At 37.5% G+C, this 22,801-nt stretch overlaps 1 protein-coding gene across 6 annotated transcripts in view; it reads right to left on the bottom strand.

The window, feature by feature from the left end:
• Positions 1-22,801, bottom strand: part of MRTFA (myocardin related transcription factor A) — a 94,709-nt gene that overhangs the window by 4,683 nt on the left and 67,225 nt on the right. For 2 of the 6 annotated variants that reach the window (XM_039335528.1, XM_039335527.1), the window contains 11 exons: positions 17,760-17,933; positions 15,601-15,656; positions 14,714-14,789; positions 10,338-10,499; positions 9,329-9,504; positions 8,318-8,476; positions 7,337-7,590; positions 6,095-6,263; positions 4,144-5,247; positions 3,579-3,674; positions 3,290-3,454 (listed from right to left, as the gene is read on the bottom strand). In XM_039335528.1, the coding sequence (XP_039191462.1) occupies positions 3,290-3,454; positions 3,579-3,674; positions 4,144-5,247; positions 6,095-6,263; positions 7,337-7,590; positions 8,318-8,476; positions 9,329-9,504; positions 10,338-10,499; positions 14,714-14,789; positions 15,601-15,656; positions 17,760-17,933 (2,591 nt within the window). The remainder of the gene's footprint in view (positions 1-3,289; positions 3,455-3,578; positions 3,675-4,143; positions 5,248-6,094; positions 6,264-7,336; positions 7,591-8,317; positions 8,477-9,328; positions 9,505-10,337; positions 10,500-14,713; positions 14,790-15,600; positions 15,657-17,759; positions 17,934-22,801) is intronic. The other 4 variants (XM_039335531.1, XM_039335530.1, XR_005555793.1 and 1 more) reach the window with 3 other exon arrangements.

A 22,801-nucleotide genomic window follows, 5' to 3' on the forward strand; every position in this document is an offset into this window, starting at 1 on the left:
GGATTTCTTTCTCAGGAAACTCTATATTCTCTTAATATTAAAATAATTTTCTCTTACCTAAATAAAGTTTATATAATAAATTTCCTATTAAAGGACTAGATAGAATTTCCCTCTAAGAAAACTCTTAATAGGATTCTTATGTCCACACCATGAGGCACCATAATAGTAACATCCGTTTGTTTTGTAATATGCACAAGCCATCAGAAATATATAAGATTAAACCCGTTCCTCAAGTAGATATTCCTAATGGCACAATTGCATACACCCACCTTCAAGACAGCAGGCCTATTTTCTACACACTTAATAAGATGCCTATTCAAGAAGGTCAGATAAAGAAAAATGCAAAAACCAAAGGAATCAAAAGAATATTACCGTATACCCATATTTGTATCTGAAAGCTAGAAACCCATAGGCCAAAGTGGGTAAACTGGAATGCCTTAAAAATGTTCAGGTAGTCCTTGAATCACAACTGCATTTGGGACAAGAACTGCCATTGCTAAGCAATGCAATCTGCAATTGTAAAGCATAACATCGCATGACAGCATAACAGTAACCCAGGCAGTCCTAGTTGTCCTAATTCCACATATGTGGGTCGTTTAGCAGGAAGTAGAGGAAGTCCCAGGAAAAAAGTGCAGAGGTGCTGCAAAGGTGTGGGGGAGGCCTTGGGTGGCCCACCATAGGCCATGTACAAGTTGAGAAGGGGGGGTGTAGCAGTGGGGTACAAGCCCAAGAAGGCTGGGAAAAGAGAGCCTGGGGTGAGCATAGGGAGGCCAGGGTGTGTGCAAGCGAAAGGGGGAAGAAGAGCTTGATATGTGCAAGTGAATAAAGGCTGCCCTGAAGGGAGACTTACCTGAGTTACTTGCAACCTTCCCTGCTGGCTTTTCCATTGACTCTGCTTGTGGGAAGCTGGCAGGAAAGGATGCAGATGGTAATCATGTGATCGCAGGGCATTACAATTGGTTGTAAATGTAAGCTGATTGCCAAGTGCCCAGATTTTGATCACATGAGCCTGGGGGCACAACAACAGCCAGAACCTGGAGAACTAGTTGTAAGTTGTTTCATTCAGCATAGTCATAACTTCAAATGGTTGCTGAACAAATGGTCATAACTCAAGGACTACCTGCACAGATATAGGCATAACTAAAACCTGGTGAACTAGGGTAAATCAGGGAGTCACAATTATTACCGGTTACAACTCTGTAGGAAAGTTAGGGATAGGTGGGGTGGAGGATATGTTGCCTTGTATTTAAAAAAGACCATTGAATCAAATTAACTTGGCATGCCTAATAGGGCAGATCATTTGATGGGTAAAAGCACCAGATCATAAAGGGAAATTAATATCTCCTAACCAAAATGCTCAGAGAGATTTGAAAATTCAGAGGGATATTTAAAAAACAGCCTGAAAAGTTAAGCCATCTCAATTTCAATCTACACACTGACTGGAAATTTTGTGTTCAAACCATGGCAGAGAGATAACATTCTTTGATTCAATGAATAACTGTAAACTGGAACAACTGGTTTTGGAACTAATGGGGGGGGGGGAACAATACTAGACCTCTTAAACGATGCTTATTTTTTAAAGAAATAGATGTAATTGAACCAACTGGGAATAATTCAACATTCAAAGAAGCAGTAATGTAGAAATTCCAACAAAGTTCTAGTTGACTTCAAAAAGGAAATGCCTCAAAACTGAGAAAATGGGTGAAAAGGAAAATCAGGCATGGCTGAAAGGGCAAACTTCCTCTAGAAATATTTAAGAATACAAAATACAAATACAAAATACAGATATTCTGTTGAATACCTTCCACTAATCCAGATGGAATTTTTACCAGGAAAGTTAAGCTTTTTTCCTACAAAGGCATCACTTGGCTTAATAATGCTTAACAGAAACGACTAAATTTCATTTCAATATAAAACTACACCTGTTTCCTGAGAACCGACCTATAGTCTCTATTAGATCCTGCTCTATTCATGCACCCAGCCACACAGACATACTCATTTGACTTTGGCTCTTCCTCCCACTCTCCATTGATTCTAGATAGGTTACAACGTAAGCAACCACTCCCCCACCCCCCAAAAAAACCAAGTTAAAAATGCAATAGAAACAATAAGCAAGATGGAGCATCTGACCATCCTTCATGGAAAACATATCCAGCAAGGAAGTCTGTTCAACCTAAGACAGGAAAATAGCAAGATCTTTAGCCTTCCTGAATGCCATTAGGGTGGAAGCCACCTGGAGTTGAGGAGCAACACTTTCCAAAGAACAGACATCGTGACACAGAAGATATGCTTCCTAGATTCCAACAGATAATATTATTTAATCAAGGGGACCAAGAGCGTGCCCACTGTTGGCCGTTGCCGGCTGAACAAAAATCATGGGCAATAAGACAGTTCTTCAAATAAGTAGCTTCATGCCATATAGGTGATAACCAACACCTTGAAGCATACTGGCAACTAGTGCCGTTTGCCAAGCAGAGGTGTTATCTGGACATACTGAACAAGCCCATTACTGCCCATGCTGCTGCATTCTAGCCTGGGTGAAGCTTTTGAATGGCCTTCAGGGGAAGCCTCAAGTAGAATGTATCACAGTAAGAGGTGGTTATGCATGAGTGACTGTCTGAAGGACTCCTTGATCCAGAAAGGGACACGACAGGCATCACCAGATAGAACTGAGCAAAGACCTTCTAGGTCACCTGACACGTGCTCTTCAAGCAGGAAGTGTGAATTCAAAAAGATCCTCATACTCATTGCTTTTGAATGGGGAAGTGCAACTCCACTAAGAGCAAAGATAGAAGATCCTAAGATGTAAATGTCTATGGAGATTCTCAGTCATCAAGGTCATGGTTGTCCGAAAGGTGCTTTTTCAAAAGGCAACTGGACTTTCTTTTTCCTTAAAGATGTTTTGCTTCACATCAAAGAAGCTTCCTCAGTTCTGGATTGAAGAAGCTTCTTGGATGAGAAGCAAAACGTCTTCAAGGAAAAACAAAGTCCAGTTGCCTTTTGAAAAAGCACCTTTCGGACATCCTAAGATGTAGGTGGTCCCAGCAGCTACTGCCACTCAGTCTTGGTAGGAATGAATCAGAGAGAGTTCCTCCCATCCAGCCTACAGGCATCAGGACTAGACCTACTTGCCTCACTTGGAGAGCCTGGGATCAAAAGGTGTAATTAAGTATCATTAGTGCACTTGATGATACAGGACCCCAAACTGGTTAGATGACCTCATCCATTGTTTTTATGTAGATATTGAACAAGAGGCTCATCTTATGATATTGGGACCTGCTGAGAATACCTTTTTTGTCTCACTGGACTGGCCAGTTTTATCAGGAACTCTGGCATTCGGCGGTCCTTTGTGGAAGCCGTTCAGGAAGAACGGCTGCAAGTTGGGAGATGCAGAAAAAGATAAGATTGTTTGTGGCAGCTGTCCAGTGACCATTTGCAGACCTGACTTCTGACGCTATATAAGAGATAAGAAAAAGAATTAAAGATCAGATTCTGATTGGTCCATTGATTTTAAAAAGGAAGAATACCCTTCAGTGTGCAAATCAAGCCTACGGTTAAGAGTACAGGTGGTTAGCTACCTTTTGGGTGGATTCCTTTGGTGGAGGTTCAGGAGATGATGGAGAGTTCTTTATAAGTGGCTTGCTGGGTGCTATTGTAGATGGAGATGATATTCTCTGAAAAAAAAATACAGGTGTTAATGCTTCAGAGTTAGGCTGAAAGCCAAATGTCATAGTCACCTGTTACAGATGCCTGGGCAAAAATTAAAGTAGTAGTGCAGGAGGGGATTTACTGAACAGGGAGAACAAAAATTGGGCTTGCAAAACTAATGAGTTATCTAGAAAATGTACAGAAAATGAGCAGATCTAGTTTAACACAAATGGACAATTTATGGTTGCTATTACAACAGTATGATTTCATTCTGATAAACTGCTTTCAGCAAGAAACATATGAAGTTTTGTTCAAAATGTTTTGTGTGTTAAACTAAATTATTAAACTGATCCCTGTTGTTCCAACATTATGTTTACATTAGTTTCTTCAACTAATTTTGTGTGCCTCTGTGTGTATGTGCATCCGTGTGTATGTAAGAGAGAGAGATAGAGGGAGGGAGGGAGAGAATGCAGAAGAGTTTGTGCATTTACTTACTTTCAATGGCAACGAACTGCTTCCCACTTTCTCCTGAGGTGAGAGGTTCTGCCTTTCAGCATTCTGATTGGTCACAGTGAGGACTATGTGAGTCCCTGTGGAATCTGTGATGAGGGTAGGGGGGGAAGCTCCCTTGATGAAATCACTGAAACCTCCAGCTTGTTGTCCAAGGAAAAAACATGAGGTCTGACATGATGGCTCAGTTTCAGCAGCTAGCACCTCCTGCTTCACCATTACTGCTTTCTTTGGCACTAAATTTGTATCTGATGTCTCCATTTGGCTGGTGGTCTGTGTGGGTCTTAGTTGGTCAATTTGGCAGTTCAGCTGCTCCACAGATTGGCAACTCACAAAGCCTTTTTCATTCTTGACAGAGGTGCCAAAAATAGAGGGCTCACAGACTGTAGCTCTGTCTTCTTCTCCAACAACTGTAGCTGACAGCGGTTGTTGAGATCTCTTTTCTTTCTCCAGCTGCAGCTTTAGCATCTCCACCAACTGCTGTTTCTGCTTTAGCATCCGGGTGAGTTCCTCAATCTGCTTATCTTTTTCCTGCAGCATCTGGTCTTTATCCTGGACCTCCATGTCTTTGTTGTTGTTCATGCTAGACTCTACCCTTGACATTGCATTTGTGCTACAAGTGTTACCTTTGGAACTCTCTTCTTTTACCAAAAATTGGACTGGTGATGCTTGTAGAGTAAGCTGAGTCAGGGGAGAAGTCACCATCTCCCCAAAGGTATCACCACTGATTGAATTCTCATCTCCAGCACTTATCAGAGAACGTTCAGAGGGAGTGGGTGACACAGGAGGAGTTGAGCCTGTGCTCCCAAACTTCATGACCCCATTGCCCGTGACAGTGGCTACAACAACCTCTGCTGAAGTAAGGCCTGTATTGACAAGTGCAGGACCTGTACTCAGCCGAGCAGCTGGGAAAGTTACCACCACTTCAGTAGTCTTCGGGAGAATTGCTGTGTTAGCCTTGGGAGCAGCAATTACTCGGCTGGTTATACCGTTCTGCTCTTGATAAGCCTTGAGCCGCTCAATTAAATCTGTCTTGGTACCCGACACAGGCAATGCCCTTAACTTCAACTCTTGCTTTAGCTCTGCCACCTATCAAAGAGTCAGAATTCGATCAGAAGTTGTTTTAGCTAAGATACCCTTACTTACTAGGGCTACATCAAATCACAGTTGGACGTAAAGCTGGTGGATACATCCTTTCAATTCTAATATATTTTTTAAAGAAAGGATGCCACATATTATAAGGCATAAAACAATGAGCACAAAAGTTCCATTTTCAAAGGACAATTCCATCACCACCAATAAATAAAATGTATGGTTAGCATCAAACTCTTCAGTTTCAGGGATAGTATCACCATCCACTAACAATGCAATAAATACCTTATACCACATTTTTATTAACAAATTTTAAAGGCTAAGGCAACATACTGTTTAAATGAAATAAAGTAAAGAACCTGTATTATAATTCATAATATTGAATGAACAACTGGACAAGTAATTACAATACATTCTATATTTAGGTAAAAGAAAGCTGATGTAAAAATGCAGGAATTGTATTATGTTAAATTTGATCCAAAATTACCAGAACTAGTAGTAATGCTATGCAACTAATTACAGCCTAAATGATGCTTCTGTTATTGCAGTAGTTATGACAACCCATCCAACAATAATATAAATACAAGATGATTCCTAGATATATAAACTAGAGTGCCTCAAGCTTAAGGAGAACATTAGGCATTATATACTTACAATATTTATCTATTTTCTAATATTTTATCCTTGTTTTATAGCTGCTATATTAGCCACCGCACCAGAAGGTGGAAATACATTCCCTTACATTTTAAATATCTGCTGTGCTGCATATTCACAATAATGTTTCTTTTACTTTCATTATATGTCTAATATTTGTTCTCAAAGCAGCTAACAAATGCTTGGTTACCTTCATGTCATCAAGGTTAGTAGGGAGAGCCCCAGGTTTGCCTACTGGAGAATTGCTATTTTGTCGCAAGAGCCCATTAGAACTAGAAGAAAGAGAAGACGCGTTGCTGGCAGCACTGGAAAGATTACGCAAGGCTGGGGTGCTGTTGCCATTCTGTTCTCCTAAAGGCCTGAAGGGGAAAGAAAGGGTGAATTGAATAGCCAGCTGCAAAAAACTAGCAACAGAACCTTCGTCTTCAGGCTTTGCTTCTGCACTTCCCAGAGGAAGCTGAATATTCACTGCTGAGAAAACTCCTTGATCTAGTCTGACAATGCTTATAAAATGTATGGTCAAGGTGCCAAGCACTTAGATAAAGCACAATGCAAATCATCGCTGCTGGTTTAGCATTTGCTTTCAGCTGTACTTTATGATAAATCATGAAAACTTTAGATATTTTCTTCAGTACTTATGTTTTGAATGCAGTAAAAACAGAGAAATATGTTGTAAAACAAAAAGCTCATTCTAAGGACTTCATATTCCATCATGCTCTTTTCAGCAGGACTAAATGAGGAAAAGCAGCCATCTGGGAAATTCCTATTAACCATTATCTTTTTAGTTTCATTCTGTATTATTTATTGATTAGATTTTGATCCCACCATTACTAAGTTAGTCAAGGAGGCAAACATGCATAATACTCTTTCCTCCTCCTATTGTCCCCACAACAAGAATCCTGTGAGGTGGACTACGTGTGACTGGCCCAAAGTCACCCAGCCAACTGTCATGCCTAAGGCAGGACTAGAACTCAGATTCCTGGTTTCTAGCCCGAGACCAGCCCAGAGTCGGCGGATGAGGCTAGGTTATGAAAAACATGTTTGCTGAGTTTACCGAGAAACAAGTAAACAAATGAATATCCAATTCAATATATGCATTACTGATTGGGGGGCTTTCAAAACCTCTCTCAAAATTATGTTACCAAAACTTTTCTTTACACTTATAAACTTTCACTAAAATCTTAGACACCTTTACTATTACAAGTACATTTATCATTTTCACTTACTTCTAATATTTGCAAGCTATACTCCCAATCAAGTGAACGTTAGAAAGTGAAGAAATATGGCTATGACTGAGTTGATGATGGGTTGACTTTACAAATCTCATACTTTGATGGGAATGGACAGATAGAGAAATAGGCTTCAGCTTTGTTGGTACTAAGCTCTTGAGAAATAAAAATTCAGAATTTTAAGAAGAAGAAGAAACCCCTACTTTGGTGGAGCTGGGAGGATGGTTTGATAGTTGTAGTGCTGTTGGTGCTGTTGATTAAGGATCTGGAGCTGTAAAAAGAGTTGTTGTTGCTGCAGGATTTTGGCATAAGATGAATCCATGGGGGGAGCTCCTTTATCCTGTTTTTGGTCCGGTGGAATATATTGGTGATATTTCAGCTTCTTGACTTTTGGTTTCGGCTCCTTGGATTTTTTGCTACGCTGGGACTTCTCACATGAAGATTTTGTCTGGCTTTGCTGTTTGAAAGAAAAATAGGTGGTTCAGGATAGGATAGTGGCATGATAAATATAACGAGTGACATTTGGAGAAATGATTGGCTGGTTTAATAGTTTCCATACAATTTCTTCATTCTACTGATCTGCCCTAATAAATATATACCTATTAAATAAGTATAACACTGCTAGCTTTTAACTAGACCAGGAGTCTCCAAACTTGGCAGCTTAAAGATTTATGGACTTCTGGGAATTGCCAAGTTTGGAGACTCCTGAACTAGTATAATGCTAATTTTAATATATAACAATTATATTACATCAATGCAGTGAACCTGCATGAACAATCCTTAGACCAATTAATGGTCTATTGCAGTTTTATATTCATTAAATTTCTGTATACTTTATAAACGTATAAATCCACATTTATATTCCATATACTTCATCATATTCCAAACTGACAGGAAAAAAAAAGAATGATAAAGCAAGGGAAACACATGTCATCAACTCTGGGTACTTAAGTGAAAATACTTCCACAGTGTCAAAACTACTAATCTACTAGCAAAGAAAGGATCCTAATGTATCACTATAGTAACTATTTACTTAATAAGGAATTGAAAATTGCATTGAATGGTTGATTCATGATCTTGATCAAGGTCATGTTACTCAGTATCTCGCCTAAGCGTTAAAGGAAACCCTTGACATAATAGATTTTTTGGCTGATAGTAGCACTTAGCCCTAATACAAAAGGTACCTTTATAAGAGTTGGAAGAGGTTTGGCAGCAGCAGGAGCAATCCCATTAGTGAGATTCAGAGGCACTGGAGGTGGCGGCTGTGGCAAAGGGGTTGGAGGCTGTTCAGACACATAAGTTGTCTCAGTGCAGTCTGTGCTGATTTTTAACTGGCACACAATCTACAAAGTAGATGAATATGTCCAGATGAATTTTCAGAAGACAGAATAAGCAGTTAGCAGGTGACTTCTACAGTATCGTAAAAAGACAGATAACTGCTCAGTTACATTTATGTACTGCAAAATACAGATATGTAAGCAAAGCCAATTTTCAGAATCAATCCCACCATATAATAAGAGAGTTTACCGTACTTTCCGGCGTATAAGACGACTTTCTAAAGCACTGAAATCGGCGCCGCAGTCGGGGGTCGTCTTATACGCCGAGTCGTCTTATACGCCAGAAATAACTGTAGTTTCTGGCGTATAAGACGACTTTCTAGGCATGCGACTCGGTGCCGAAGTCGGGGGTCGTCTTATATGCCGGGTTGCCTTATATGCCGGAAAATACGGTACTTCTTTCCATGGTCAAATTTTAAGAAAATAGAAATTTATTTTTTCACAAAGTAAAACGGCATAAGGGATGTTATTAATATTATTTCAAGATCCAGTTTGAGAACCACTTTGGTGTAGTGGTGAATGTGCTGGCCTAGAAACTAAGAAACTGGGAGTTCTAGTCCACCTTAGGTATAAAAGCCAGCTGGGTGACTTGGGGCCAGTCACTCTCTCTCAGCCCAACCCACTTCACAGCGTTATAGTTGTGGGGAAAACAAGAGGAGGAAGGAGTATTATTTTATGTTCACCACCTAATAAAGATAGGATAAAAAGAAATCTAAAAAAAGATTCAGGTATCAAGTGTTTTATTGCTAATAAGCACAAATTCTCATAACAATCTTTTCTTCCAAGGAAAATACATTTCTTGCTTGAGCTCCTACAATCAAAAAGTGCAACAAGAGGCAACACCTAAGGTGTGCTCACCTGAGCAGGGGATGCTACTGTGGGAGTAGGAACTAAATCACTCATCAGAGCATCCATTGGGGATGGCACAGATGCCTGGGATTCATGGCTAGCCGGTTGTTCTGGAGACAGGGCATCACTGCTGTCTTCATCAAAGGAGGAATTATCTGCTAACTTAGGATAGTCCACTTGACCTACTAAAAACAACAGATGCAAAGTTAATTAATTAAAAACAGAGGATCTGGACCACTGAAAACCAGCAGGACATTTCTGGGTCACTATAAAATCCAAGATGGGGAAAAGCAGAGGAACTTTAGACAACTGTGCATTGTACATATACAAATAGATTCACCAATTGACCAGAACTTGTTAACAAAAACCAAAATCTAATTCTGAGTACAATAAAGAACGGGAGCTTTTATTTAACAAGTAAAACATTAAAAATACTCCTATTTTTTGTAAAAGTAAAATAAATCCAAAAGAACTTATGTGCAATCTTACAAGTTTACAAGTTCTAAAACTCTTTCAGAATGACCAATCAGACGGTGATCCACAAGTCTTTTAAACTATTACAATTCAAGAGTAAGAGACACTTTCTATATATTGTGTGAGGCCTGATTCCTTTCAGTGCTTATGCTTTGTATCCATACATTGTATCCATAAAAAAATATTTCTGTTCTTGTCTTCTTATCCTACATAAATTAATCTGTATTTAATGCCACTTAAGAGTAGGGTTCCACTTTAATATGACTATAAGAAAACAGAATACAATGCCAAAGGCAGACAACTATTGTACAGCATCTCTTCAGTCTTAGATGTTAACTGCATTTCTACTTATAATTTTTCTTATAAACTTGCTCACAAAATTTTGACTGAAAGCATTTATGCAGGATAGGAAGTTGAGTGCAGAAATATTTTATGGTTATACAAAGCAGCAAATATATTCTGCTTTCCTTATTTTAAAGAAGGGATTAAAAAAAGAAGCTACTGTTTTATCCACTACAAAGCTTCTCTTTTTTAGCAGACTTACCAATGAGAGCTTCCTTCAAGCTTGATTCCACAGGCAGAATATTTTTCTCCACCAATTCCATGGGGCCTGGTCTCTGGGCAATCTTCTCATTGAGATCATCAGCCAATCTAGCCCGCTTCAACTTCAGCTGCTTGGCCTGAAGAGAAGGTTCAGCAGAGGTCTCTGTTCAGCAGAAACAACAAAAACACAATTATTTCTTAACTATAAAACCCATTACAGAAATCAGTTCTGTAGTGTCCTTTTGGAGAATCTCAAGTAGTACATAAAGAACCAGCCCTAACTATACTGGTACCCTCATACCTAAATAATTTTTAAGAATAACAGACCTGCCTTTCTGACTTGTGCCAAAGGCCTGTTACTCCATTAGCTAACCTGAATTTTGTGAGAAGACCCAAAACAGGACACACAAAAACATGTGTATTTGTAATAACAGCAACTGGTATTGGGGAATATAAAATATTGTCATTATCAGTTTAGCTTAATGTCATCTATCAGGACTCCCAAACTGAGCCTTCTCTGCAGCAAGGCCAGCCCTCTGGAACAAAGACCAGTTCTAAACCACTCAGCTGTGGTTTAGAAGAGCTGTAAAGATCTGACCCCCTGTTTCATCCCACTTGCCATCTTTTATTATAATTTCTTTGTTCAATTGTTAGTCGCCTAGAGTTGAGAATTGAGTAGCATACAAGATTACTACTACTACTACTACTACTACTACTACTAATAATAATAATAATAATAATAATATCATCATCATCGTCATCATTCACAATCATGTGAAATCACAGCTGCCAGTTCTTTAGATGGTGATGGCCTTAATACACATTTGAGTTCTTCCCAAGAACCTAGGATGTTATAATGAATCAACATAGCATATGTGCTGATTCAAGAGCTGTGGCTTTTGTAATTGACAAGGTACAAATTTTGTCAATGCATAGATTTTCTAAGTGCCCCCAATATTTTTGGGTATTGTACCCAATGTGTCAATAATCACAACAGTTTTTATCTTCGATTTTCAGATCTTGTTGCTTTGTGATCTCCAATTCTTTGTCTTCTATTCTACTATCCCTTGGTATTGCCACATAAATTATCCATACTTCCTCTTCCTTCTCCTCCTCCTCCTCCACTGATAACCTTATTTTAATTTAATTAATCTCCATTTAATACTATCAAAATTGGAGCTATCACTAACTGTAGAATGCTATTGACTTACTCAAATGTTCTTGGTCAAATTCCTTATGGGTAGACTTCCTTTACATATAATTACCTTCTTTTCCCCTTTTGCCAGGCCTATTCCTTTTGAGTAAGTGATACTTTTCAATTCTGGCATTCCACTCATATGTTTTGTCCTATTAGGTTTCAATAAGTCCAAATAAATCATATTTGCCTTCCTAAATTAGGATTCAGAAGAATTACTTCTTCTAATTTTTTGTAAAGAAACTATGGAAGCCTTTGTTCAAATATCTTGACTTATTCTTTCCTGTATTTACATTCTCAGTTGTTGCCTTCACATCCTGAATACTCCTTTCAGTCTGGTTCCCAGCACATAATATTGTTTCCCAGATCTTTCTCTCTTCCACATAGAATTCATTGGAGAGCCTGCTAAATCAAACTTACAAGACACTTTCCCATTATATTTGGGAACCATCTTAGTAATCTTCCATTTTTCAAAGAATCCCATTGGCACCACTGCTAAATTATCATTTCCAGCATTTTCTTTTTTCCTGGATTACATCCTTCAACAGAAAGGTGTCAACGCTGCTAATATTGAATATTCTTGCTTTGACAATATATGCAGAACTGTCTGGTATTTGTAGAGTTAATATAATATAATATAAGGAAAGCCCGGGAAAAAGAAACAGAAGTGAATCTTTGCCCTCCAAGTTAATTGGAAGATGTGAATCATGACCCCAAAATAGGGGAAGGGAAATGCCTGGAATGTTATGTGCAAAGGAAGGGAAATGCCTGAAAGTTCTTTGAAGTGTTTTGTTAATCAGACACATGACAAAAGGTATGAAGAAACCACTACCTGTGACCCTCCTGCTCTTTCACTCTCCTGCCCAGTATTCCACCTTGCAACTCTCTCCACAGTTGCATTTTTGGTGCCATTTGTTCTCATGAACACTAGTAGACAGAGCAGGATTAAAGAACTTTGGATATCTTTTAGCCTTGTTCCAAATTCATGACCCAGGAAAGCAACACAGCTAATTGGTCCAGCCAAGATTGCTGATTCAATCCCTCTCGGTAGAGAGAGTACCTAATCACCACTGTTCATTACTTCATGTATAGGCAGACATTACTCCCATTGCAAAGTTTGTATAGCCGCCTTTGCTGCTCTGAGGCTTGGCAGGTGCTTTTTATCCAAGGGTTCACAAAGATCATCAATAATGAGATTGTGGAAATTGTTCTGAAGCTTTAAAATGTAAGAGCTCACTTGACAGACTTGGGCTTGCGTTTCAGATTCCTGTAACTTTCCACAGTTTGGTATGTTTTAATCTGGGATGCTTTCTTGTGTTTATATCTCTCTGCAAGCACCCCTTGTATCCAATTCAAAAGTTCCCCATCTTCATTGATCAGCTGAGAACTGGATTTTGTCTTTAACTCTTTCACCTTCCCCTCCAGCAAACATTTAGATTACGTTTGCATATTTTTTGTCATCTTTCAGAAGAGAAACAGAGCATATTCCCGACAGCACCGGACAGCAGTACTCTCTATTTCCATACTCCCTGATGAATGAAAACAATTTTTAAAAAGGGGCTTCCCCATGGACTTGTCTTAAATTTCTGTTCTTTTTTATTTGCTTGATCATTGATCTACTTCTTGGATCTATTAAAAACTATTACATTGGCCATTTTAATACTCTGTTCCAAAAAAAAAATCTTATAGATATATATATTTTTTTGCTACATCAAATAATTTTGTATGTATTCATTGGTGTACAAAGTGATTTAGTTTCTCATTCTCCTTCTTTCCAGCATTCCTTTAAATCTCTTTTCATCAGTAATAACAATCCAACTTCCATGCCAATTCCATCTCTTGTTAGCATACTATTATTAGCAATGAGTACTTTGAAATTTCTTGCATCTCTTGGGCACCTCTTATGGAAAACAGTGTGTTTTGTTCTCATTTGGCCATAGTCCAAATTTCAGAGGAAGCCATTTTTCTGATAGCTTCCTTGACACTGTTAATCATGCAGATGACCTCTTGTATTTGTCAGTACATTTCCTGATCTGCTTATATTTTAGCTGAGCCTATATTACTAACTTTCCTTTTCAACTTCCTTTTTATGAAAATTTTGAGACACTTCTTTTGAAGAAAAAGATGCTTTTTCTTTTGAAGTCGAATGTAAAGTGATAAAACTGTGTGGAACACTCCAATTAGGTGTTAAGGGTGGGACTACCTTAGAGTCTGCACTGCAAAAAGTGGCATAGGCCCGCCCTTCCCCAGAATTCCTGAAGCCTTATCTGATTATTCTCATTGTAACATAGATGACTAACAATCATGTATCTATTCACAAGCAGTTCTTGTTGCTTGCATCTGACAAAGACTTTCTGGACAATTTTCAGATTTGCTAATGTTGTAAAACAAGATGCTTTAAAATTTTGCAAAAAGTTGTAAAAACTTTTTAATACAAATAAGAAACTATTTAGAGATTACCATACTTTCCAGTGTATAAGACAACTTTCGCAAGCACTAAAATTGGCGCCAAAGTCGGGGGTTGTCTTATACGCCGAGTCATCTTATACGCAGGAAATAACGGTAGTTTCCAGCGTATAAGATGACTTTCTAGGCATGCGACTTGGCGCCGAAGACGGGGGTCGTCTTATATGCCAGGTCACCTTATACGCCGAAATATACGGTAATAAAAACAGAAAAGAGTTATGCCAGAGGTCTAGCCTAGTTTTCTGTTCTCACAATGATCAACCAGATGTTGATGGAAAGCCCACCAATGGCATATAAGCCCAGCATCTTCTCCTTCATATTCTTCAGCAATATGCATATAATTATCATCACCGCAGGCAGAATCTGGTAGCATATTACATCTGGCGGATATTACATATATTGCAATAATTTTTTTTCTACTATAAAAATAGAAGTAATGTTTTTATTCTTTAACAATTATTACATTCTTCACAGTCAGCCAGTTTTCCAGGACCAACAGCAATATATTTAGAAAACTACTTTAAAAATCTTATTCCTCAAGTTGTAAGACTAGCACAAAATAATTGATATTGCAAGAGCTACTCAGGCAAGAAGTACTTAGGCTCTAACTTTATTAGCCTATCCATTTCTAAATAAATAGAATACATGAGAACAATGAATGTCTAGTTTGTATCTTTTCAAAAACGTACTAAACAACCATACACCAGAGACTGTACCTTCTAGAATGTGCATCCTCACCAACTCAGACCTCTCTGGTCGGGACCGAATCTTCCGTTTCAAGTAATCCTCTGTCTGTAAAACACCGAAAAATATATTCTAAACTTCAATGAAGTCACAAGACTAAATGTGGAACATGCAAGATTTTCGTGTTAAAATTTATCATGAGATTCTTAAGTAGAAGAAAGAACACTGCCTCAGATCTCAGTAGCTATGCTGTTAAAGAATGGAAGAAGCAAAAGGTCCACCATATAACTTTGCTTACTTTGCATGAGTGCACAGCATTTAATCAGAGATTGAAAACCTTGAGGGAAATGAAGCACACAGTTTCCAACACTGTGCTGTTTGAAATGTTTAGGATGCATTAATTGTCTATTTTCACATCTACTGACAGGGACACTTAAATCAATCTTATTCCCAAACTATATACATAGCACTGTATAACAAATGTAAAGGTTTTGATTGAAATTATAATTCCCCACACATTTTAGTTTTAAAACAAGCCAAGCCAAAAGTCACTGCATTAACTCCTCATTAAACGCATTGAAGGTTTTTATGATTGTAGCCCAAGATATGGTGTATTTATTCAATTTATTTCTCAGGAACCAGAAGTTGTTCCACTTAAATTTATATTAGCAGACAGTTAATATCATAGAAGCAAACAGTGGGATCAATCAAATAAATTGTAGGATTACTGAAGGAGGAAGTTCTCTCTCTCTCTGCTATAGGTATCCTAGGCTCTAATTCTATTAATAATGTTACCATTTCCATCATATTATATATAATGTATAAAATAAAATACTCCAGGAGAATGGAGGTCTCCATTTGGAAAAATCAGAGATCAAATCTGAAAAAAGCTATAGCTGCTAAGCATTCAAAGTCTTACCCTGGCCCGTTCCAAACTTCTTCTCTGTTCATGAAATGCAGCTGGACTTTTCAGAGCTGTTGGAAGAGAATACCTCAATTACATGCCTTAATTTTCAACATATATAAACCTTTATGGTTCAACAATCATCAAAATCATTTGGCCAAGAGACCAAAGGCAGCTATTTTGACATATGCTCAACTGTATCCTGCACTGATTTAGTCTACATTGTTGTACTTTGCCAACCTAAGCGAATAATGAAGTTTACTATCTGATCACTAAAATACCATACCTAAATGTACAGGTTAGCAAAGAACACATCAAGGGAAGGAGCTAGTGAAGTGGTTTAGCAAGAAAATATTTGTTTACCAGAGAAATTCACTACAACATAATCATATATAAAGATATATAAAGTCTTTCAAAAATATTTGATGAAATAGAATCCCATGTATTTGGATTTAATCATTTAAAGAAAGAAAATATAAATATAAATGTCTGAGGAATACACTGTATGCATGTTTAACTAGCAAGATAAAGGTGACAGAAAATTTAAGAATTAAGTTCAACAATGAATAATTTTTCCCCAGTAGACAATTGCCAAAATAACTCCTGTTTTAAGCCACCTAGCCCCATCTACCTAGCAGTATGCAAGTTTTGGAAGAATCCTCTGGCAGGGTTTCCTCTGCCAGACATTCACTTTGGTTGGAAAAAAAATGGTTGGCAACAATTTTTCTCAGTACATTATCATCAGACTCAGGATAAAATTCAGCTCTCTGCTTTTACCACTCCAAAGAGAAAAAAAACATAGAAGAATACACCATAAAGCTGTTTATTTTGCTGAATAAGCGTGATTTTTATAACACTAAACTGAGCAGCTCATATTGTTTCGTTATACATAGTGAAAAAAAATCTGACGTATACTAAGTAGGTTGATATGCACTTATTCATTAATCATTGGGGGGGGGGGAAACTGACTTGATCTAGCCCAGGGGTAGGCAACCCAAAACACTTAAAGAGCCACTTGGACCCGTTTCCCACCAAAAACAAAACACTGAGAGCCGCAAAACCATTTTGATATCTAAAATGAAGATAACACTGCATATATCCTTTTTTACCTTTATTATAGGTGTGTGTGTGTTTGTGTGTGTGTGTTTGTGTGTGTGTATGTATGTGTGTGTGTATATATATATATGTATATGTATGTATGTATATATATATACACACACACACACATACGTAAAAAAAGGATATATGCAGTGTTATCTTCATTTTAGATGTCAAAAGGGTCTCTCTCTCTCTCTCTCTCCCTCTCTATCTGCCCTTGGTCTGCCACTCCTCTTCCCCCGCTCTCTTTCTTTCTCTCTCTCTCTTTCCTCTCTCTCTCTCTCCCTCTCTCTCTTTCTCCCCCCCCTCTCCTATCTGCTGCTCACCTGACAAGCTTCAGGCTGTTGTCCAACAAGATCAGGGGTAGTCAACCTCGTCTCTTTTATGACTCATGGACTTCAACTCCCAGAATTCCTGAGTCAGCCTAGCTGGGCTAGCTAGCTCTCTCTTGCCCTTCCTGCTTCCTGCAGAGATGCAGCAAAGGGGGGAGCTCCGCCCAGTAAGCTTTTCAGCTCCTCGGAGAACACTGTGAGTGCACTCTCTTTTTTTACACACACACACACACACACACACACACACACACACACACAGAGAGAGAGAGAGAGAGAGAGAGAAGCAGGGACGCACAATTCCTCTCTCTGTCTCTGTCTCTCTCTGCAAAGGCAGAGGAGGCTGGGAGCCGCATGGGAAGGCTCACCAAGAGCCGCATGCAGCTCCGGAGCCGCAGGTTGCCGACCTGTGATCTAGCCTGAGTAAAAGGCAAAAAGGAAGACAAAGCTATAGAAATCCATTTAGATCAGATATATTCTCATATTATGTTCTGAAACAATAATATAAACTAATCAATTAATCCTTTTATTTAGGTGAAACCAATTTATGGTTTAGAAAGGCTTGATAATGAACATAGCTGATGCACTTTGAATGAACCAACAGCTAGGATAAAATTAAGTTTCCTATTGGAACCAGTGGGGGAAATGTTTATGGTGAAGTAAAATAATAGGATGAGTATTTGGAGAGGGGAATATTCTAGGGGAGAGAATCTTCACTGGATGCTATAATTCAGCTCAGAAAAATACCTTCTATTGCAAGTATGTTTTCCAAAATGCTTCCAATGTAGAAGAAAGATATTGTAATGGAGTGTGAGAATGATCTTGGGAGACAGAATGAAGATCTGCACACAGGCCAATGGTCAGATAAGAGGAAGCTTAGCCCACTGAAGGAATATGTGTGTGACAAACTAGTTTCTTGTGCTGTAAAGATGACAGAGGAGAAATATACTTTTCAGACATGGATGATTCTGTTAATAAAAATTTACAATAAAATATAGTTGGTTCAATTGAGTCTGCTTCTTGTATGGAGTATCTCCCAAGGCTAATAAAAATGACTTGTATGATTGTGTTTGTTGCTGAGGCTTCTGAGATTTATATACAGGTAGTCCTCGACTTATGATCCCAACTGAGCCCAAAATTTCCATTACTAAGCAAGACAGTTGTTAAGTGAATTTTGTCCCATTTTATGGTTTTTCTTGCCACGATTGTTAAGTAAATCACTGCAGTTGTTAGTAACACAGCTGTTCAGTAAATCTGGCTTCCCCATTGACTTTGCTTGTTGGAAGTGGCAAAAAATGGTCACATGACCTTGGGACACTGCAACCATCATAAATACATACTAATTGCCAAGCATCCAAATTTTAATCATGTGACTATGACTTATGACTGCAACTGTCAGAAGCATCACTTTTTTCAGTGTCATAGTATCTCTGTGGTCACTAAACAAATAGTTGTAAATCAAAGACTACCTGTAGTTGATTTGTAATGCTGCATACTGCTTGGATTCACTGTATGCCATATAAATCTATTTAGTAACTAAATAGACAGGCACATTCTGAAGTAAGAGGTGAGAAATGATGGATATTGGATGGATATTGACCCTGGAGATGGCTTCCTTGCTACTGAAGGAAGAAAGATGTGTAGTTGCTGAAGTACATGAGCATAGCCAATTTGACTCCACTACACAATACATTTCCTACCTACTTGGAAACTTTTTGTTATCCTGAGATTATATTCAAAATTTGTGGGGTGAGTGATGGCTAAGGCAAACTGAAGAATAATGCAATAGGCACAGAATCATATCATAAAACAGTCAGGATTTCCCAATTGTTTCCTGGTTTTGGGGGGGGGGGGTTGGGGGGGGTAGGATAGAAAAAACTTCTATCATAGTTTTCCCATGATTCTCATCCCACCAACACTTCCAATTTTCAATAACACCACTGAAATTTGGCAACATGATTCCAGAGGTTACAGAAAAAAAGGAGATTCAAAGGCCATATGTAGTCATGGGGCTGTGATTCCATATTTTATATACAAATGGATCTCAACAATGCAGCCTGTTCATTTTTCCAAAGCATCCAGAAGAAATGATAGCTAACTAGCAAACTACACACTCCAGAGGGAAATGCTTTCATATCCTCATGAGAATTTCTTTGGAAAAACACTCTGGTTTATAGTTCCTTCCAGGGCTGGCACTGTGACAAAGAAAATTTCATACTTGACTTTTGAAAATGCCAAAAATCAACAAGTTTCTCTCTATTTCTCCCATAACATTTTCACAAATGAAGACAGAATCTGAAAAGAATCAGTGAATATGTATTATCAGTTTCCATCCATTTTTTTTGGCTGTGTAAAAAGGACATAATAAATGGCCTAGAAATGTCAAACAACTTTACCATGTTAGTTATAAAGCTGAAAGGTTTTTTAAAAGCATGGCTTTTTAGTTATAAGTAGGAAGTTATGAACTGTAGTAACACCCATGTTTGGTTATTCTAATCTAGAAGGATGATTTAACTTTTTCAAGTTTAATTTTTTAAGTATGCTTCTTTGTTATATAAATAAGAATAATATAATTTTTAAATATGAATCTTTCAAACACTAAAGTGCTTTGATTTCCCAACTTTGTTCCCATTTGATTTTCTTTATCATAAAAGATATGGTGAAATATAAAACTTATACCTTCTATCATTAACCAAGAGGTTTGTTATTCTAACTTGAGCAAGTGAAACGTGTAATTGCAATAACATTTAATATTTAGAATTCCAAGGCCTCTTTCACTGGGATTTTGAAGGAGGGTCTTTTAATATATTTTTTGCTTTTTCTCCATTATGTATAAATTTATTAATCATTTTCTACCTTTTTTCAAATAATTTTATTGAGGATTATACATGTAAAAAACACAAGTCAATACAAACTACAAACAGAAAAATACAAAAAAGGGGGGAGGTGTGCGAATAAGGAAAAGAAAGGAAAAAGGAAAAGAGAAAAAAAAGAATGTAACTTTCCTCTTCATTCCAGAAAGTAAAAACAATTTTAAGAGCTTATCATCATCTTAAAATGAACTATAATCTCTGTCTCCCTGTAGCTCATTTCTCAAATAAGGAAAACAAAGTCCAAATACTCGGCCAATCAATCTTTGTCAACAGAAGTCCAGTAAGGGCAAGCAGATATAACTATTTTCTTCTTTTAACTCTGATAAAGCAAGCCAATATTATAAACCTTCCCTGATTTTTTAAAAGTACCGTATTCTTATACACCTTCAAAAAAAATCCCGGAGATAATTTGCTGCTCATCTATGTTTCAGAGAAAAAAATCCTTTCAAAGTTCATTAGATTTCTCTTGTATACATAAATAAAATTTATCCTTTTGTTTGTCAGCTTTTAAAAAAAGTCCTTTCAAATCTTACATATCGAGAAATAAAAAATGATCCAAATCAGTTTCCTGATTTAATATCTATTCATCTCCTTTAGGGAATAAGTCATCCACCAGATTCATTTATATTACATATACATCCTCTTTCAAATTAATTTCATAAATATCCATTGCAGCTCAACCTTATTTTAAACTTTATTAGAATATGCTTTGTCAATTTTAACAAGTATCTGATCCATTCTGCCCAAAGGCTTAGCTGAAAGGAATTCAAAAGTTTGCACTGAGCATTTTTGCTCCATTTTCTTTATCATCTGGCTCTAGCGACCAGCCTTCAATATCCATTTTCCCATGAGAAAGTGTCTTCTAAATAATACAAAACTATAATTCCAAATCCCTCTAGTCGCTTAGGGTCTTAATCTCTCCAATTTGCAAATAATAAAAAAAAAACCAAAAGTAATTAACATATAAAGCTCAATCAACTTTAGTGTCCATGAAGGCTGCTTTGTGAGTCTCAGCTTGATGTAAATCCCGACTCTCAAGTCATTCCAGTCATAAAGTAAAAGTAAAAATGATAGTTTTTGCAGTCTACTCATGAGGAGCAGCTGTTCAGAGCCACCTGGATAATCTCATGGATGATCGCAACAATTTCTCCTTCATTCTGGAGAGATTATACTATTTCAGATCAAGTATTCAGGGGCAATTCCACTTAGAAAGCTATCTTGCTAGCAAGGTGTCTGCTCACCATGGCACTTACAGAAACTCACATTTTACACCATTTTTAGAGATTTTTCATATATATGTATAAAGGGAGGGGGGTAACACTTCTCTCCTTAAAAGAAGCAGTGGTACACCTCTCCTAAAGAAGAAGTCTTTAGATCCAATGATTCTATATAACTATTGTTAGGTTGTCAAACTTCCCCTTTTAAGTTGAAGTGTTATAGAAAAGATGATGGTCAGTCTACAGTTAAGAACATGGAAGTAGTGAATTATCTAAACCCGTTTAAGTCAAATCTAGGGCCAAGATTTCAGGTTTCATGTTTGTAGCTGACCTGTGTTGGAATAGGAATGGAGGTGGCACATCCACCCTTGTGCACCTTGAACTCTAAGTGGCTTTTGATACCGTTGACCACAGAGTCTTTAAGAGCCCTCAATGACGCATTATTGACAATAACCACACACCCCTCCCAAGATCTTGGCTAGTGCTAAACCTGAAACCCAAGGGGTCATATTTCCGAGCAGGGGAACCTCCCTCCTAGGACACACTCAGGTCTTAGTTATGCATGCCAGACTGTTACCCTTATCCACAGTTAGATTAGATTGTGGATAAGAGTAAATTATTTGCACACCAATCTGGCATTCAAAAGCAGCAGCTGGAGCCTACTTTGCTTCAAGCAATTTAACCATAATGTGATTCCTCAGAGGCTTATGAAAGCCTATTATTAAAAAGGACACAAGGCACCTGCACACAATCAATATGTAATTTATCCCTCCAAATTCTGATAAAGTGGAAAGCATATATGAATACAATTTACAATTACAGCATAAAACAATATTTTAAAATCTGACAATTCTTATACATTACATTCTTTAAAAAATATGTGTTCCTATACAGAATAGAAAGTAAACCTAGATAAATGCATCAAAAATCTAAACTTATTTATTAATATTAAATTTATATGCCCCCCCATCTCATTATCCAAGCAACTCTGGGTGGCTTACAATACAATAAAAACAATAAAACATTTTAATTAACAGGGGTGAATAAACCTGAATTTCCCTTTTTATTTTTTAATATTCACAGATCCGAGAGCTATTTTTAAATACACCTCTGTAACAAATCAATAAACAAATAAAACATATTTACACAATAGCTAGATCTTACAAAACAAAATGTGTGCAATTTAAACTGAAAGAAGGAAATTCTTTCTAAACTGCAAATGAAAGTATGTAGCTCATACTATAAAGTGCAACAAAGTATGGATGTGTTAGGCACCTGATTGCTCAACAGCCTTTAACATCCTTTCTGCAGGCTTCACACCAAAGATCAAAACAACGGAAGAAATTTCTGCTTTACTACTTGCTCAAACATTATTGCTGCATTTAATACCTAAAATTCTTGCTTTAGCGTTCTATAGTAGTTTTTCACATGTGAACGTAATTTTAAGAACATTAATCAATTCTGCATGTATTCATTTCATCATTTTCTTTCCCTGTATCTGATGAACTAACTGCTGTAGCCTGCCACTTTGCAAAACCTCTGTTATCTAGTGACTCTGATGTACAGTAGTTCTTTGGTGTGACTGTGTTGCAAATGCAGAAAAATTAACTTTGTAATTTACCTATCAGCATACTACTAAGCAAGTGTGCAGCCATGTTTACAATTCAAGCAAGACAGCAGTATATTAAACAGGAAACCT

This window comes from Crotalus tigris, unplaced genomic scaffold, assembly GCF_016545835.1.
Source record: "Crotalus tigris isolate CLP2741 ecotype Arizona unplaced genomic scaffold, ASM1654583v1 scf7180000017644.4837335, whole genome shotgun sequence".
Taxonomy (NCBI): domain Eukaryota; kingdom Metazoa; phylum Chordata; class Lepidosauria; order Squamata; family Viperidae; genus Crotalus; species Crotalus tigris.